Source organism: Paramormyrops kingsleyae, chromosome 20 (genome assembly GCF_048594095.1).
Source record: "Paramormyrops kingsleyae isolate MSU_618 chromosome 20, PKINGS_0.4, whole genome shotgun sequence".
Taxonomy (NCBI): Eukaryota; Metazoa; Chordata; class Actinopteri; order Osteoglossiformes; family Mormyridae; genus Paramormyrops; species Paramormyrops kingsleyae.
In genome coordinates this window covers 21,158,276-21,176,673 of record NC_132816.1, presented here as the reverse complement: position 1 = coordinate 21,176,673, position 18,398 = coordinate 21,158,276, and the positions used below count along the sequence as shown (strand labels likewise).

The window sequence follows — 18,398 nt, the reverse complement described above, 5'->3', positions numbered from 1 at the left end:
ACATTTAGTGCATTTATAACCTACAGAATCCAAATTTAATGCTAACAGTCCGTAGATGTCCAGCCGGTCTCAAATAAACACTGAAAGTGCTGAATTTTAGCTGCGGACTGAAAACGTCTCATTTTCTCACCTGACGATGCCTTTCAGTCCTGGGTGCAGGTTCGTGGTGACGTTCTTCACAATGAAACCGGGCGTTATTGCGAGCTGACAGAAGGAGCAGCTGGAAGCTGGACCTCAGAGCGCCCTCGGAGCTACTGGGCGTCTTCAGGCCGGAATTACGGGATACCTGCGGATTTGGATGCCTGGTTTAAAAAAAAAAAGATTTCCTGGTACCATCCCCCCATTCCTGGATTCCCGTTTGGCATCCAATCACGGAGGGTGCGAACCCTGTTTCTGCATTTCTGATGGATAAATAAGGGAGGTGAAACAGCCTCGAGCTCCACATGGTACGTTCTCTGTGCTTCTGACTGTGGGCTGGGGGCAACCTCCTGCTGTGTCGCATGCCGCTGACCACCCCCACCCCCCCCCCCACCCCCGCTGCCGCTTCTAACGCCTACCTCTGCACCCCCTGGCGTGCCTGTCCGCCCCCCGGTCCATCGGGATGAGAGGCCACGAGCCGAGCCCAAGCCCCCGGCCCGTCTGGCAGATCGGCGGGTCGCGGATCACCTTCTGCCATGAGCAGGATGATGACTGGCGCAGGGGGGTCGCAGACCGGTCGCCCTCCCCCGTGGGCCGGACCACGCTCATCCGCGCCCCTGTGGAGGGTAAGTCCCTGGATCTTCACATGGCCCAGTAAGTCACCTGCAGTGTACTGGGCTGCCATTGGTGCTAGACAAGCTATAGCTTTATTATTATTACTGGAGAGGGACCCATTATATAAACAGCCGTAAGAAAGCACGTCAGAACACAGTGTCCTGCGACAGGCTGAGCTGGGTGTGTGAATTTTACACTGACAGTGATGAAAATGAATCCTACAGACTTTAACACTCTCAGGGTTAAATTAGCACCACCGAGTTAGACAGAGTTTGAACCTTCACCCTCGCGCTGGTTTTCTCATTTTATTATTTACTACCTTATGATTTTGCTGCATGCTGTGTCATTTCCTATCTTTAAATGCTATTTAAAAATGCACTGTGGGAAAACGAAGACCATGTGTCTCTCCATCGGTCAACAGGGGGCGACAGTGCTGAGGTCACCCGCACGATTACGGTGGAGAGGAGCGCCGTGGGCAAGCTGGGCTTCAGCGTCCGTGGGGGGGCTGAGCACGGCCTGGGCGTCTTCGTCAGTAAGGTGGAGGGTGGCAGCTCTGCGGGTCAGTCCCCTGGGACCTCATCTGAATGTGCGCAGTGCCAGCATCTGGACCCCATCTGGTCCGAGCTGTAGATACTCTGCCCTTTTCAGTGTCGCAGGGAGGGGCAGAACAAGCCTAGGCGCTTTTCCACCAAAAGACATTAGCCATATCAGAATATTAGCATGTTCGGCCTATTAACAACTCTGACAATGTTGTGTATTTAACAATCACTCCCTGACACTCCCCTTTAACAGTAGCCTTGATGCTCCTTATGTTTTATTATCTTCATTGAATACTGGACTGACCTTATTTATTTGGCCACATGGCCAACACTCCCTGACACTCCCCTTTAGTAGTAACCATAGTGGTCGTTATTTTTTATAGTTTTTATTAAAGCCTGGTCTGACACTATTTATACAGCCACATGGCCAACATTCCCTGACACTCCCCTTTAATTGTAGCCTTGTTGCTCTTTATTTTTTAGTATCTTCATTATAGCCTGGTCTGACCTTATTTGTACAGCCATGTGGTCTGAGTGTGTGACTTTCTCTGTGTCCCAGCGTGTCTCTCTGTGTGACTTTCTCTGTGTCCCAGCGTGTCTCTCTGTGTGACTTTCTCTGTGTCCCAGCGTGTCTCTCTGTGTGATTTTCTCTGTGTCCCAGCGTGTCTCTCTGTGTGACTTTCTCTGTGTCCCAGCGTGTCTCTCTGTGTGATTTTCTCTGTGTCCCAGCGTGTCTCTCTGTGTGACTTTCTCTGTGTCCCAGCGTGTCTCTCTGTGTGACTTTCTCTGTGTCCCAGCGTGTCTCTCTGTGTGATTTTCTCTGTGTCCCAGCGTGTCTCTCTGTGTGACTTTCTCTGTGTCCCAGCGTGTCTCTCTGTGTGATTTTCTCTGTGTCCCAGCGTGTCTCTCTGTGTGACTTTCTCTGTGTCCCAGCGTGTCTCTCTGTGTGACTTTCTCTGTGTCCCAGCGTGTCTCTCTGTGTGTCTTTCTCTGTGTCTTACTGTGTCTCCATACGACCTTCTCCATGTCCCACTGTGTCTCTATGTGTCTCCATCCTGTCTCCCGTGTGTCTGCAGCCAGGGCGGGGCTCTGTGTGGGTGACCAGCTGGTGGAGGTGAACGCCGTCGGTCTGGAGGGCGTCACCATGAGCAGTGCTGTCAAGGTCCTGACGGGCAACAGCCGACTGCGTATGACTGTGCGCCGCGTGGGCAAGCTCCCCGGGCTCCGCTACACTCAGGAGAAGACCACCTGGTAGGTATAGCGCGCCCTGTTGGCAATGATGTTCACAATAACTCCTCAAGCCCATCTCCTTAATGTGGACCCAGCATCTCCTTGCAGTGTCCTAATGAGGGATTAACAGCCCCGTCCAATGCAGCCATCCCCCAGAGAACTGTATCAATGTCATCTCCATATAGCTGTCAGACGTATGTCATTTTAACAGAGTGCAGGGGCCTTTACCAATGGTCTGTGCAGTCCTGTTAAGAGAAGACCTGTTCTGGGTTTTTTTTTTCTTTGCATTCATGGGGGACTTTTCTAAACGGCTCCCTGACCCGTTAAGTCCTGGGTTTTGTGCTGACTTAAACACTCTGCCATCTGTCCCCACCCCAACCCCCCCCCCCCCCCCCCCCCCGGCAGGGTGGACCTCACGCACCGGCGCATGCTGGTGGAGGAGAGTGGCCGGACGCCCTCCCTGAGTGGGCCGGACGGGGCGCTGAGGAGGGTCGTGCACCTTTACACCTCCCCCAGGAACCACTGCCTGGGCTTCAACATCCGGGGGGGGCGCGAGTTCGGCCTGGGCATCTACATCTCCAAGTGCGGGCCGCCATCTTAAGTTAACGTCCATAATCGGAAGGAAAGCTGTGACCCCCACGGCCCGGGCTCAGCGCGTGATGCTGCCTTTCGGCTGACGGGCGTCTCTGACGCTGTGCCTGTAGCTGGGAGGTCAGACCCTGCTGCTGGCAGAGTGATGTCACTGTCACAGAGTGATGTCACTGTCACAGAGTGATGTCACTGTTAGAGCCCTGAGCAGGACCCTTCACAGACTGTGTCACTCTGCTTTCTCACTTTGGATAAGAGTGTCCTCTAAATACAGTACCAGTCTAAAGTCTGGACACACCTGCTGCTAATATATTTTTTGCTCTGATGTTCACCTTATAATGAAAGGTCTCAAAGTTTTACTTATCTAAAGGCAATGAAGTTTTACTTATCAAATATTGCAATGACTAAGAGACGTGTTTCACGTCTGAAAATTTCCTCAAATTTTACCCTCTCCGAAAAAGCCGCCTTTAGATTCTATGACAGCGTTGCAGACTCTTGGCATTCTTCTAGCCAGCAATACTTCTCTAACAGTCCTGAAAGAGTTTCCACAAGTTCTGGGCAACAGTTGGTTCTCTTGCTCTTACTCTTGGATCCAAACCATCCCAAAGCAGCTCAATAGGGTTCACGTTGGGGGGGGATTGTGGGGGCCGGGTCTCTGTCACAGCACTCCATCTCTTCCTTTGTTCACAAGATAATACAGTGCATGCATAACCTCAAGTGCTTAAGGTCTTTATCTGGTTGAAAACAAATGATCTTGAGCAGGTTGAGACATTTGACTGGTACCTTAAATGTTAATGCTTAGTGGTGCCGTGGGGTTCTGCTGGAAATGGAGAGCGGGCTGTTCCCAGTCCCCGGCCTCACTGCGGCCTCACTGCGGCCTCACTGCGGCCTCACTGCGGCCTCACTGCGCTCACACTATAACTGTTTAATTGAAGTGATTATATGAGGAAAATTCCCCAATGTTTAAGGTGTGAATCAGGTGCTGGTTGAACTTTTGGCCGCATGTGTCCCCAGTCTGGACCCGGGGGGGCTGGCGGAGCAGAGCGGCATCAAGATGGGAGACCAGATTCTCGTGGCCAACGGGGTGAACTTCGAGGACATCAGCCACGCCGACGCCGTGGACACCCTGCGGAGCAATGCCCACGTTATGCTGACCATCAAGGTGGGGGGTCTGGAGCTGCAGTGGGGGGGGGGGGGCGGAGAAATAAAGAGATAAACCTGCTTTGTAGTTCTGGCAAAAACAGCAAAAGAAGCAGGAGGCTTCATGGTAACAGCTGATTGGCGGCGGGATGTCGGGGCGACCTTGTGCAGTCTGGGGCGACCTTGTGCAGTCCGGGACGACCTTGTGCAGTCCGGGGCGACCTTGTGCAGTCCGGGAAGACCTTGTGCAGTCCGGGGCGACCTTGTGCAGTCCGGGGCGACTGTGAGTTCCCCAGTTCCCAGCATGCTCCGTCGCTCGCCTTACAGACCAAAGCTTGGGTTTCGCCTGGGAAAAAAGGCAGCGGGATCGTGTGCATAATTCACCAGGCCCCGGGGATTGGGTTCTGATAAGACGGCCCTGTTTTTAAGAGCGTCATCTCGATCCTAAGAAAAACAACACCTCCGGTACCCCGTTGGCATCGCAGGTCTCCATGTTCTGTTTTCTTTCTGTTGTTCTTTTTCGATTCACTTCTATTCAGGTTATTTTGTATTGCTCATTTTCACAATATTACATCGTCTCAAAGTGCTTTACAGAATTGCCACCCAGAGCCTCCAGTGAGCAAGCCAGAGGCGACAGTGGCAAGGAAAACCTCCCTAGAAGGAATAATACTTGGGAGGAACCAGACTCAAAGGGTCAAAGTCCATCCTCCAGGGGGCAGCAAAGGAAGCCAAAGTCAAATGAGCAGGATGGGAAAAGTCTCAATTCACATTATCCAGATTTGAAGATTTTCAATGTGGGGGACAGGCAGGTGATGGCAGGCAGACACCACAAGCAGAAGGGTAGGCAGGATGTCTTAATATGTTGGGGTCTCCAGGCAGCACAGCCCAGGAGGGGTAGGGGGAAAAATGTGCAATTGGCCAAAGTAGGGGAGACTAGAGGCAGTGCAAACAGTTAGGTGAGTGCAGTATGTAAGGCTATGGCAGTGTAAGTATGAGGGAGAGGCAGGTGGGAACACAGGCATGGGGGGTCCATGAGCGTCAGCACTCCAATTCCACAAGGGGGTGTGAAGCTAGAGTCCCTGCATTTTCACCGACGCTCTGTTGAGGAACATGTCCAGCTCATGCCTAAAATGCTCTCCGTGTCTCTGTCTCCTCATGCCAGGAGGCCGGCAGATACCCTGCTTATAAGGAGGTCCTGGCCGAGTACAGCTGGCTTGATAACCGTATGTGTCAGAGTGCTCTCTCCCTGTCTCTCTCTCTCCCTGTCTCTCTCTCTCCCTGGCTCTCTCTCTCCCTGGCTCTCTCTCTCCCTGTCTCTCTTTCTCCCTGGCTCTCTCTCTCCCTGTCTCTCTCTCTCCCTGTCTCTCTCTCTCTCCCTGTCTCTCTCCCTGTCTCTCTTTCTCCCTGGCTCTCTCTCTCCCTGGCTCTCCCTCCTCCTCCCTCTCTCCCTGTCTCTCTCTCTCCCTGTCTCTCTCTCTCCCTGGCTCTCTCTCCCTGTCTCTCCCTCCTCCTCCCTCTCTCTCTGTCTCTCTCTCTCCCTTCTGTCTTTTTCTCTCTCACTCTGTCTCTTTCTCTCTCACTGTCTCACTGTCTCTTCCTCTCTCTCTGGCTCTCTTCCTCACTGTCTGTCTCTCTCTCTCTCTCACCTCACATGCCTCTGAGACTTTACACCATCTCCTCTTTGTTTTGCTTTTGTTCAACGTCCTTGAACCTAAACTGTTTGATAAATGGGATGGTGATTCATGCGTGTGTGTGTGTGTCTGCATGTGTGTCTGCGTGTGTGTCTGCGTGTGTGTGTGTATTCCCTCCCTCAGGGGGGTCTCCTTCCTACCGCGGTTCCGACTCCAGTTCCTCGGTGTCATCGTTGTCCTCCATGACCCCCTTCAGTTCCCTCGGTGACCCCCCCCAAGCCCGGTCACCCTCTCCCACCCCCACTCTATGGAGTGCCCCCCCTGAGAAAACTGAGGCCTCGGTACAGACTGACCCCGCTGAGCTCCACGTGTCACCAAGGCTGGGCGTCCCCCTCCCTGGCGAGACCAGCAGGCGCCTGGGGGCCACAGTACTGCTGGGGGACACCGCCATCCGGGCCGGGGGCCCTGGGGGCCTGAGTGCGGCTCTGTGCCGCTGCCGGACCTCCTCTGTGGGGCCCTCGGCAGGTGGGGCAGCCAGCTCCCCGAAAACCAACATGCTCGTGGCCCTCAGTCGGCCCAGCAAACCCCTGCGTCGCTCCCAGAGCCACGTCACTGAAGCAGGTGAGGAGTGTGGCGGCAGGGGGCATGGAGGTACCGGAATGTTCCATCCCATGCTGAGGACCCCCTCTATCCTCGTCCACAGAGGACAGGCACAAGAGGAAGCAGGAGCAGCGGCCGAGCGGGCGGCTCCAGGGGGACGGAGAGGGGCTGCGACGCTCCAAGACCTTTATGGGTCTCCTCTCAAAGGGCGTGCGCAAGAGGGAGGCCACCAGGGGGCGCTCCAGCTCTCCGTCCAGCTCAGAGGTGGAGCGGGGTAAGAGGGGGGTCAGGGCCAGATGTGTGAGTGCTCAGCGAGGGCTGTTTAAGTGCGGGGTGACGGCTAGGTGCAGGTTTGCACCTCCCGGAGAGGGCGTGAGCGCCGAGTCAGCGCAGGACAATGCGCCGAGTCAGCGCAGGACAATCCAACCATTTCAGGCGTGTAATTATGGTTCTTTGGCTGTCAACCAGATAAGACGTCCAGACACAGATGGCTGAAGAATGGTGAATAAGTGTCTGAGTGTTTCTGTGTGTGTGTGTTTCTGCATGTTCCTACACTTGTATTTGCTTCTGCAGGTTCCTGCGTGTGTGTGTGTGTGTGTGTGTGTGTGTACTGCTGTGTGTTGCTGTGCGTGTGTGTGTATGTGTGTGTGTGTGTACTGCTGTGTGTTGCTGTGCGAGTGTGACCCCTCAGTCTCACAGTCAGTACTACACAGTCACATTCCCAGTATAGTGTCATATATCACTGCCTTCCCAACGCCGACCGCTGCATCGTGACTCCCTAGATAAGCAGCACAGACGCAGCCCGCTGCCCAGTGCAGACGTCCTGCAGATGGTGCAGACCATGGCCCAGAGGCTTCTGGGAGAGGACGAGGTGGCTGCAGTCATGAGGCACTGCAGGCGGGTGAGGAATCATTTAAAAGTAGTTATGCTTAAACGAACCAATTCGCTGAAATACTTGACAGTGTGTCCATGCTGGTCTGGTGATATAGCCCAGTGGCCTTGCTGTCACATACTTAGGTGACAAGCGGTGTCCAGGGATTAGGGCCCTGATGAGTGTGTAAGCCTGTCAGCCGGATAATGCGAGACGGGCATGTGCAGTGTGTGTGTTTGTCAGCATGTTTACGCTGCAGCATGCCAGTTCAGCATGGATAACAGGAGATTAGCCCTGGTGAGGGGACGTTCCAGCTGATTTGGTGGGGGATCCGCGGCGTTGTTAACCTTAACCTGACACCTCGGGCGGGTTTGCCGTGCAGTGACCCTGAGGGACCCTGCGATTCTGTGCCAGGAAGCTGTGTGGGTAGAACAATGTGTGATTAAATTACATACGACATACCATCAGTCGGGAGAGACCATGCAAGAAATGGACAACAAAGATGGAGAAACATTAGATGCTAAAGATGTTGCTCTCTTTGCCTCTGCTTTGTGTTTTGACTGCTTTCCTTTATATTATTTTTCTTTTCTTCTTCTTCTTCTTCGCTCCTGGTGGCTCCACAGTTTGCAGCAGAGCGTGTGCTGGAGGACCTTGTACGCCCCCTGCTGGTGCTGCTGGACCGGCCAGAGAAGGTCCTCTTGCTGCGGGAGATCAGGTGGGGGTGGACCGTGGAAGTGGGGTAAATTTGAGGCAAACATCACACAGTGAAATCGAGTTTCCGGTGACAGGCTCCCTTTACCTACATTGGATTTTTTCATAATCAAATTCAAATGCACATAACTTTATTGACATGACTACGTAATTAACATAATGCTGGTAGGATTTTTTCCCCATACTTCTTCACTCCCTCCTCTTCCTCAGTTTTCCTTTCTACCTTCTTATCTGACCCTCCATCTTCTGAGAATAGACGAATGTTTCCGCTTCACACCCGCGGCCATTTGTCGGCCCCTCGCGACTCCGATAATGGTGGCTGCGGTGGGCTAAGCTAAGCTAGCATGCCTTGGGACTGGTAGCGATAAGAAGGTGACCCGTTAACTTTTAGTGACTGACAGCGTGGTCTGGCCCTCTGCTCTCACACCCCCACGCTTCCAGAATGCTCATCCCCCCCACCGACCTGGAACGCTTCGACAGTGCAGTGGGGCCGGTCGAGGAGGAGGCCTACGGGCTGCTGAGGAGCCGCGCGGGTGAGCAGCGATGCTGGGGGGGGGGGGGCGGCACGCGGCCTCTGCCTGAGCGCTGCATGCGATATTAGCCGATTAATCATGGAGCCCCCCCCAGGCAGCACAGGAAGTTTGCCAAGCCTTCTTGGTTATATTTGGGTTCTAAGGTTAGATTTGAGGTAGCAGGTACAAGCTTGTCCCATTTCCAGTGTGCGTGTTGGGGGTTTTGGTGGGGGGAGGGGGGAGTTAGTGGAATTCATTCCTTGATCCACCGCTTCTGTCTCACAGCTAGGTCCCCCGCCCTTCGATCTCCAAGGACGGGACCAGCTCCGAGAAAGCAGCTCATCACCCCTATCCCAGGTCAGGGGGTTGACATGTGAATCAGGGATTTGACTACCTGAGGGCGGCACAGGAGACCTGTGTGAACACAGCACTGCAGTTGTCGTGTGGAATTTTGCATGAAATTTGTCCTGTGATCAGCTGCTCCTTTGTGACATCATATAATGCTCATGTGACATCATATAATGCTCCTGTGACATCATATAATGCTCCTGTGACATCATATAATGCTCATTTGACATCATATAATGCTCCTGTGACATCATATAATGCTCATGTGACATCATATAATGCTCCTGTGACATCATATAATGCTCCTGTGACATCATATAATGCTCATTTGACATCATATAATGCTCCTGTGACATCATATAATGCTCATTTGACATCATATAATGCTCCTGTGACATCATATAATGCTCCTGTGACATCATATAATGCTCATTTGACATCATATAATGCTCCTGTGACATCATATAATGCTCATTTGACATCATATAATGCTCCTGTGACATCATATAATGCTCCTGTGACATCATATAATGCTAATTTGACATCATATAATGCTCCTGTGACATCATATAATGCTCATTTGACATCATATAATGCTCCTGTGACATCATATAATGCTCCTGTGACATTGCGGGCATCCTCACTTGCTGCTGATCTGCTATCTCTCCATGTGTGGCGGCCACCTGATGCTGTCGCCCTGAGGTCTCCCTCTGAAACGAGGAGGAAATTAAACATCCCTGCACATCACAGCCCCCCCATCCCCCCACCTGGCTTCCTCCTCCTGGATATTTTAATATCTTGTAATGAGGGAGAAACTTTGGATGCTCTCGGTGAACACGGAGCCGCCACATCATAGTGACCTAGCCCTTTGTCATGGCCTCTCCAAGTAAGTGACAGCTTCCTGTCCCCCGTCCCTCCCAGACCACCGGGGTGGGTTCCGGCTCAAACTGGAGGAGGATCTGGAGAAGGACCGGCGGCTGGCAGCGGAGATGGAGACGCTGCGGCTGTCGGGTGCCCTCGTCCCGCTGCTTGACGTGCCATTGGACGGCCACGAGGCCAGCTCACCCCAGCCACGCCCCCATCGCTTACAGGGGGTGGAGCTACCGAGCCGAGAGAGCGGCACCTCCCTATCTGCACGTGGGGATGTGGAATCCTCCTGGTCGGGACCCCTCAGCGGGGGCACCCTCCGTGAAAGGGGGAGGTCACCACTCCGGAACGGACACTCGAAAGTGAAGTGGGACAGAGGCCATGGCAATGGTACCAGCAACACCATGTACAGCGTGGTGAGTGCCCCCCGGCGCGGGCGGCCCCCGCTCTCCCAGGTGTTCGGCTCTCAGGTGGATGTGAGCTCCACAGTGCCCCCTGCAGACGGTGTGAACAAGGAGCAGGGCAAAACCCACAACAGCCGAATCCAGGAGTTTGAGCTCACTCCTGTCAGCATCTCCAAGACCAGACAGTCGCTGGGTGAGTACAGCGGTTTGGGTAGGACAGGCCAGACGCAGCCCGATGCGGGATGCTAGCAGGTTAGGTGATCGCGGGACTGCTAGCTATCCTTGGAAAACACGAGAACCTCAGTTTGTCTCTTTCCTCAGGGTTTAGCTCATAATTCCCACAAATAATTCCTTGGAGAAACAGCCCAGGTCACAATTCCTGATAATCGAACAAGCAGGAACGCCAGCATGAAGGTAATATTGGTCAAGACTGAATAAGGAGATACAGCCTCAAGTGATTCATCCAGCCTTGAATTGGCCAGTGAGTGGTTCTCTGGGCTAAGTCTCTGTGCCTGTGATTGAAAGATCACCGGTTTGAGAAACCCAACCTCGTCAACAACAGCCACATGTCCATGGGGCCCTGAGCAGGGCCCTTAAGCCCCAGTTCCAAGGGCCACATTGGCTGACCCGGCTCTCCGACCTTGAAGAGCATGGTGGGGTAGGCGAAGAGAAGAATTCCAATGTGCGAATAAAGGATTGTTTTTATAAATGGGACTTTTGTGTTGCTTAGTGCATTACTACATCCGAGCAGTAGATGGCGACAGAGCAATCTGAATTACACAGAGAGGATAAGAGGCTTGTGCGGGGGCAGCTACATCTAAACCTGTGTTTTTATAGCAACACAGCAGGCCCATATCAAACTGGCTGCATGCGATAGCCCAGCACACTGATGCAAGGGCTTATGGGAGTTTGAGATATAGTGGTACAGTGAGAGGCGGACGTCATGAGACAGAACGCCCAGCTGAGAAGTTAGCCCATACAGAGCAACATTAAATCCCGACTTTCATAGTTTACCGTTGCTGTACGGACCTCCTTGGACTTCTGTCCGTTCAGGGGATTTTGGAGTAAGTGCATCCGCGCCGGGCACAGCTCACAGTCCATGCCCCCACCCTCTGCTCCGCTGGATGCCCTCAGTTCGATTTCACAGCCAGGGGAACAACAATCAGATGAAGCAGGAAGTGAATTGCTGAAGCTGACACTGAGGCTGACTCTCTGGATGCCTAAATGAGGTTTGAGTGATGGACGTGTCCCTCTGTCACTCCAGACATGCTTACAGTACTCATACTCATTCACACTACTCACACTGATTCCGTATTCATTCATACTACTCATACTCAGTTAGTACTTATTTGTACTCACTACTCATTCACAGATCACATGTCCAGAGACTGTAGCTGACAGCAGCGCTAAGCTATTACCCGGCTCTCAGGGCCTGAATGCGGTGAAGCCGCGATTCTGCCCGTCGCCGAAGGCAGACCACAAGCATGTGTCCAAAATGTTCATCTTTCTCAGATGACGTACAGTGAACTCCTGCTTTACCGATTAACAGCTGCTTTCGGAGCTGCAAAAGGGCCTTACGATTAATGCGGCGTAACATGCGCCGTTTACTGTCGCAGTTTTTCTACCGGTTCATGTCATGAGACGATCCCGATGACGGGGATTTGAACCCGTGGCCAGGCTGGTGACCGTCATCATTACCTTTTGTCCCTGCAGGTATTAGCATTTCTGGAGGAATTGAGTCCAGGGTGCAGCCGTTCGTGAAAATCGAGAAAATCTTTCCCGGGGGCGCAGCTGCCGCCAGCGATGTTCTTAAGGTAACAGCCCCCCCCCCCAAAATCACACTCCCCCTGTGTGCCTCATGTAATGCTTCAGAAATTTCAGCTCAGCAAACCACCCCCCCGCCCCACCCTGGAGCACCGTCCTGGAATATCACACCATAATGAGCGGCGCTGAAATGCGAACCCCCCACGCCCGTGTCCACACCCAGCCCCCGTAAACCCAGCGGCTTGTGGAAGGAGCTGCAGCCTCCCCGCTCTCAGCAGTAGAGAATGATCAGCAGGGGTGTCAGATGTGTGTAGAAGAGTTTTATTATGCGGCAGCTGTGAGTTGGGGGGGGGGGGCATGAAGCGTTGGAGAGCTCCTGGGTGGAGGTGTGGGGTGTGTCGGCTGGACAGTATCAGAGCATAGATAATGGAGTCCTCGCAGCATTTGGGGGGGGGGGGCAGGGCGGCAGAGGGGGCTCGCAGTCCACGGCTTTATCTGCCTAAGCAGTTATTTCCTCTAATCGCCGTTCCTGCTGTTCCACTGGACAGTGCAGTAATTATCAGGCACAGGACGTCTGGCCAAACATATTGGATTCTAAACCAAATACTTTGGTTTCATAAATATGTGCTGTGCCGGCATTGTGAGGTCATTCGTGTGTGTGTGTGTGCTGTTTTTAAAGCAAGATGTGCGCACACACACACGCACACACACACACGGGCACACAAAGCGCAGCGCTCTACGGCAGGGTGTTTATCGCAGCGTCGGGTGACATCATCGTTGTCCCCACTGTGCACTCCTTAGACAGGCTCTCGCTTTGAAATCAGTCAGACATGCTGGTGTGTGTGTATGTACATATGTGTATGTGTACATGCATCTGCATGTATGTTGCAGTGTGTGGACCTGTGTAGCGCCACCTGCCCCTGCGGTCTATTTGTGGGACATCCTGCTTGCCCCACAGTCACTGTGGCGGGCGGTAGGTGGAGCTTGCAGCACGGCGTGTCATGTGACACACGTGAGTCACACAAGCATGGCCCTGATCATGATGACAGAGTCACAGGACGGAGGCGATGAGGTCATGAACAGAGATTGGGGGGTGGGGGGGTTCCTGTTAAGGACGGGGCATTGAAAGGGCCTGAGGCAGGTGCATCCTGACAACTGGGACAGAGTGGCAAAGGGCCCTGTGCCTGGGATCCTGTGCTGTTATTTGTGTGGCCCCCCACTAGTGTAACCCCATTGTCGAATCAGAAAATAGCAGTCAGAATATATAATGAGTGGTAATGAACAGCAGGCCCAAAATAGCTGGAAAACAGCACTGTAAAATGATGCCCGCTATCTAAGCACATATATCTGTTTAGCAGATGCCATCAAACGGAACAATGGCCTGTTTATTAAGGCAGCCTATGCTCCGGCTCTGGTTTATGCTGGGTTGCTGTGTGTATATCTGTGTCAGCTCTTACCTGTCCCACTGGCTGCTCCCAGGCCGGGTTCGAGTTAGTGTCAGTGGACGGCAAGCTCCTGGAGGGGCTGACCCACCAGCAGGCTGTGGACGTCATCCGCCAGGCCTTTGGCAACAAGACCCGGGAGCCCATGGTGTTCACAGTGAAGGTGCCCAAGACCCCACACTCGCCTCCACACTGAAGAAGCTGATTAGCTGGAGAGCAGATCCCATAGCCTCTGAGGAGACCCCCCCCCAGACACCAGCTGGCATTATACCCAACAACCTTCTGAGGAGTACACCTGGAAACAAAATGGGGAGCAGACCCAGCGACCTTCTGAAGAGCTCACCCAGAAACCACGTGGGGAGCAGATTCACTGATCCTCTTCAAAGCAGAACTTACAAGTTGCTGCAGAACGGACCCCACTACCCGAGGAGCTGCCCAGTGCACAGACCCAAGAAGAGCCAGGACCCTTCCCCACATTTGCCATGGGGCTCATCAAACTCTGCGACCTCTGGGACCTTCATTTTAGAACAGGCATAGACCCAGTCCAGTATAGTGGAATTGTCTGCTTTGGGCAACAATGGGGATGACTAACGGCTTGTAGGCTGAAATCTGGAATATTCCATGACAAGTTCATAAGACAGCAGTACCACTGTAGACCATGGTGTATTTCCTGTTTCTTTGTAAGATTTGCCATGACAGAAGACATTTGTTCCTTTAATCACATTGCCTGTACTGATGCTTGTCTGAATCCCGATAAAGCAGAAGTCTAGATGCAGGCAGCAGATGAAAATGACAGATGAAGGATCTTCAGAGATGACTTTCAGGTCAGCATGGTTCTGTTCTGAGACCTGATGTACTTAGTATGTGGATGAACACAGGCCACTAGGACAGTGTTTCCCAGCCCAGTTATTGGGGACTTTAGATGCCCTACAGACACACCAAAAATGGCTCAACAGACACACCAAAAATGGCTCAACAGACACACCAAAAATAGCTCAATAGATACACTAAAGATGGCCCTACAAACACAGTAAAAATGGCTGTATATACACAGTAAAGATGGCTCCACAGACATCCGTACGTATACACTAAAGATGGTACCTAACACAGTAAAGATGGCTTTATATACACACAGTAAAGATGGCTCTACAGACACAGTAATGATGGCTCTGCACTCACAGTAAAGATGGCTCTACAGACACAGTAAAGATGGCTCTACAGACACAGTAAAGATGGCTCTACAGACACAGTAATGATGGCTCTATACTCAATAAAGATGGCTGCATGTACTCACCTACAGAGAGCAAGATGGTGTAGGCGAAATGAGAATTTCCCCTCGGGGATCAATGAAATCTAATAATCATAAAGATGACTGCAGATAGTCAAGCAGAGACTGACATGGACAGGGAATTTGTCCTACATGCATGTCCAAAACACCCACACATAGCTGATTACAAAAAACCTGTCACCCACTAATCTAGACTGTAAAAATAACCGCAGGAATCATCAGAAATATTCATTTTCCTTAGGTTTTTTTTATTATTAAAAACAGTTTTTACAAGATATTTACAGCATGAAAAATATACATAGGATGACTAGCGTACATAAATGTTGGGATTAAAAAGTGAATAAAACAGCACACGGAGTAGCACACGGGAAGGGAAGAGACACGCAAAAAACAAACAAAAAAAAAAAACGAGAATGGAGCAGCGAAGGTGTGGTGGTGCTTTGGTCTAATCAGAGTGCCTAGTCTCCTGGAACAGGTATAGTGTGCCTGCATAGAGCTCTATACTATGTCACCATGCACGAGTCACTGTACAAGGAGGGCAGGGATGCTGACCCCGAGGTCGCCCCCACCCCACTGTCCTCACATCCTGAGACGTCCCAGCTGGAGGACAACAGCTGAACCCCGGGTAAATGCCGTCCAAATCTGGACAGCGACCGGCGCATCCACACCCTCCCCCATCCGCTCCCTCCAGCTGTCAGCTCTTCCTACTATTGTCAGTCTTCCTGCCCTCCCGGGGGGGTCGAGTGGCGAGTAAACAGCGCCGACGTGGAGACAGCCCCCACAGGTGTTTCGAGTTAAGTGTTCACCCTTCATCCTCCGCCGCCTTTGTGGAGGAATGGGTCAGGTTTCGCGTCGGTGAGGGAATCACTCCCTGCACTCTCATTACAGCAGCCGGGGATTCTATTTCCGCTTAAGCTCTAACCCTTTCTCACGGAGTGAAACTTTTCCTGGAGGGACTCAATTGTGCGACTGCTAACTCAGACTTTATTATTTTTTTTTTACGTTTCCAAAAATACTCTTCTGCTGGCATTTATCTTCCAAAAAATATACAGCATTATATAAAAGGATAATATATGTTTCCACTGAAGAAAGTTCATCGGTTTGCACTTAATGAGCTGAAATTCAAACTACTTTGTGTGTTAAGACGGCCACTTCCTCCAGAGCCACAAGGTCGGATGGAGCCAGTGATGGGAAAGCTGGGATTTGGCAAACGGGTTCGGACCGGTGTCCTCGCCATCCCGCCATCCTGCACCTGCGCTCTGCCCCTGAACAGCCGTTGCTATGCTACTGCTAAACTAGCCAGTTAGTTGGGTGTACTGGTGTAACACGAAGCCAGGCGCGGAGCTCGCGTGATAGCTGTTTATGATCTGAATAATCTTTGTAATTATGTATCGTTTCCGCGTCTGGCTTGGGTGTCCCATCCCCAGGCGCGTGCTAATGCCTTCGCCTGACGGAAGAAAAACCCTGCCTCACCAGGAACGTTATCGGACACCGTCCCGCTAAAAGCAAGGAAAATCGATGGGGGTCCATAAAGCGAGGCTTTTATGATGATGTGGTTTGGGGGGGGGATCGTTCCCATAGAACGCCTCACCCGCGCCGATAGACGCCTGCCCCCCTAGGGATGTCTGGGATGGGGTGGGGCGTGTCCCGTGTCCCATTTTTAGCCGCGAGTAACATGTAGCCTCTGCAACGCGCCACGTGCAAAGCGAGTCTGACAGAAGTGAGATGAAAGCGGCCATGACACCGGGCCGCGCCCAGCATGGGCCAGCGGGCTGGGTGGGGCGTCCCCGGCGTGACCCGCATAGCCCACCCACTCGCTGTTCTGGTTCCCCCACATACCCTGAGCATGGTTACCGAGCACCACTTCCCTCTGAAAGGTCTGCGTCTGTGTCCTACCGGAGGACGAGTCCCCACTTTGGCCGAACAGCAACTTCATGGATTAGTGCATTTTCGTATGTAACCGCGTCACTAACCAGAAATCTACTTGTGCAAGCGGCATTGCCTATGTGCTCGGTGCATTCCTGAGCCGTCTGACATCCTGACGACACGAAAGGCCAGTCAGCCCCAAGGGGGACACCTCAGTGAAGCTGACCTCAGTGAGGCATACCCTGCGGGGTGTCAGCTGACCCTCAGTGAGGCATACCCTGCGGGGTGTCAGCTGACCTCAGTGAGGCATACCCTGCGGGGTGTCAGCTGACCCTCAGTGAGGCATACCCTGTGGGGTGTCAGCTGACCTCAGTGAGGCAAACCCTGCGGGGTGTCAGCTGACCCTCAGTGAGGCATACCCTGCGGGGTGTCAGCTGACCCTCAGTGAGGCATACCCTGTGGGGTGTCAGCTGACCCTCAGTGAGGCATACCCTGCGGGGTGTCAGCTGACCCTCAGTGAGGCATACCCTGCGGGGTGTCAGCTGACCCTCAGTGAGGCATACCCTGCGGGGTGTCAGCTGACCCTCAGCCCTGGCCCTGACCTGCCTAGTGAGGCCCTCGCACCCGGCTCAGTGGCACTCGCATGAATTTTTAACCGAGCCCAGTTCTCATCTTTGCTCTGGTGCCACTTTATGCCATGTCAGGTGTCAGGAGCAAGTGATAATTGCCCTGACGAGCTGCAGTAATTAAATAAATAGTCCCCTGCCTGTAAGAGGCGTCCCTGGATACTGCCTGACTGCTTTATTGCTGTGTGTGCAGTGTGTGCAGTGTGTGCAGTGTGCTTTAATACATGTCGTTGACGTGAAACAATAGAAGGATCTTTTGGTGCAGGAGCTCTGGGGCGCCTCTGGATGAAGCCGTCAGGAGAGTTCTGGAGGGCCAGGCCTAGATCTCAGTGGCGGCGATCTCCTCAAAGTGGATCTTGCTGACGGCTGCATGTTCCAGCTGCCGGCTCTCCAGTGCCAGGCTGAGCTCCCGCATGACGCGCTCCAGCTCACGGTTGCGCCGGTACATCTGCACGTAGTTCTGCTGCAGCTGCTCCTGGTAGCGGATCACCTTCTCCTTCTCCTCCTGCCACACGCGCCGTTCGCCCTCGAAGGTGCTCAGCTGCTCCTCGCCACGCCGCCGCTCCAGCATGAGCTCCGCCCTCAGCCGCTCCACCTGCTGCCGCAGCACCTGCGTGCCACCGCCCGGCCCGCAGCCCTGCCGCTGCGCCTTCACCTCATCGCTCTCGCAGGCCAGCAGCCGCTCATCTGCCTCACGGTGGGTGGGGCTAAGCACTGGGGCCCGCCCAGGAGGTGGGCTGGCGGCACTGCATTGGCCGAGGGCCTCACGGAGGCGTACTGTCTCCTCCTCCAAGCGGCTGGCTTTCTCACGCAGGAGCTCCGCCTCACTCTTGCGCCGCTGCAGCTCGTTCTCGCACACCTCCAGCTCGAGAGTGCGAGCGCGGGCAGCGGCGCGGGCCTCCTGGGCGCGGGCCTCGCCCGCCTGCAGCTCCGCCCGCGCCTCGCGCAGCTGCGCCTTCAGTGTGACGATCTCGCCAGTGCGCTGCGCCAGGTCTGCCTGCAGGTCCTTCAGCTGCTGCTTCAGGAGGGAGATCTCGCCCGTCTTCTGACACACCTGTCCGGGGCGATATGGAGAGAGGGGCGGAGCATCACCATTAGAGAAGCTGAAGCCACACCCACTAAAACCTGCCGCCCCAATAATATCCAGATCAACAAAAATGTACAGGAAAATCCAGCCTGTTTTTGGGAAGATGGCAGCAGTGTGTGTACAGGCCTCAT

The 18,398-nt window shown here is 53.4% G+C and overlaps 2 protein-coding genes across 11 annotated transcripts in view; one reads left to right on the top strand and one right to left on the bottom strand.

The window, feature by feature from the left end:
• Positions 1–533: 533 nt before the first annotated feature.
• Positions 534–14,123, top strand: LOC111848517 (PDZ domain-containing protein 7). 5 transcript variants are annotated; one of them, XM_072703564.1, is made up of 15 exons: positions 534–764; positions 1,175–1,312; positions 2,369–2,543; positions 2,928–3,104; positions 4,125–4,272; positions 5,413–5,473; positions 6,065–6,502; positions 6,585–6,755; positions 7,264–7,382; positions 7,976–8,067; positions 8,505–8,596; positions 8,861–8,932; positions 9,845–10,387; positions 11,908–12,008; positions 13,438–14,123. In XM_072703564.1, the coding sequence occupies exons 1-15, from the start codon at positions 602–604 to the stop codon at positions 13,594–13,596; spliced, it is 2,649 nt and encodes an 882-aa protein (XP_072559665.1). In that variant the 5' UTR covers positions 534–601; the 3' UTR covers positions 13,597–14,123. The 5 variants fall into 5 exon arrangements, 3 of the variants coding, with proteins under 3 accessions (XP_072559665.1, XP_072559663.1, XP_072559664.1); XR_011984376.1 differs by having other exon boundaries at positions 5,413–6,502; positions 9,845–10,852; positions 13,438–13,459; XM_072703562.1 differs by having other exon boundaries at positions 5,413–6,502.
• A 792-nt stretch (positions 14,124–14,915) lies between these two features.
• lzts2a (leucine zipper, putative tumor suppressor 2a) overlaps positions 14,916–18,398 on the bottom strand; it is a 32,525-nt gene continuing 29,042 nt past the window's right edge. For 5 of the 6 annotated variants that reach the window (XM_023820394.2, XM_023820395.2, XM_023820396.2 and 2 more), the window contains one exon: positions 14,916–18,234. In XM_023820394.2, coding sequence (XP_023676162.1) covers positions 17,500–18,234 — 735 coding nt within the window. In that variant the 3' untranslated portion in view covers positions 14,916–17,499. The remainder of the gene's footprint in view (positions 18,235–18,398) is intronic. The other variant, XR_011984378.1, reaches the window with a different exon arrangement.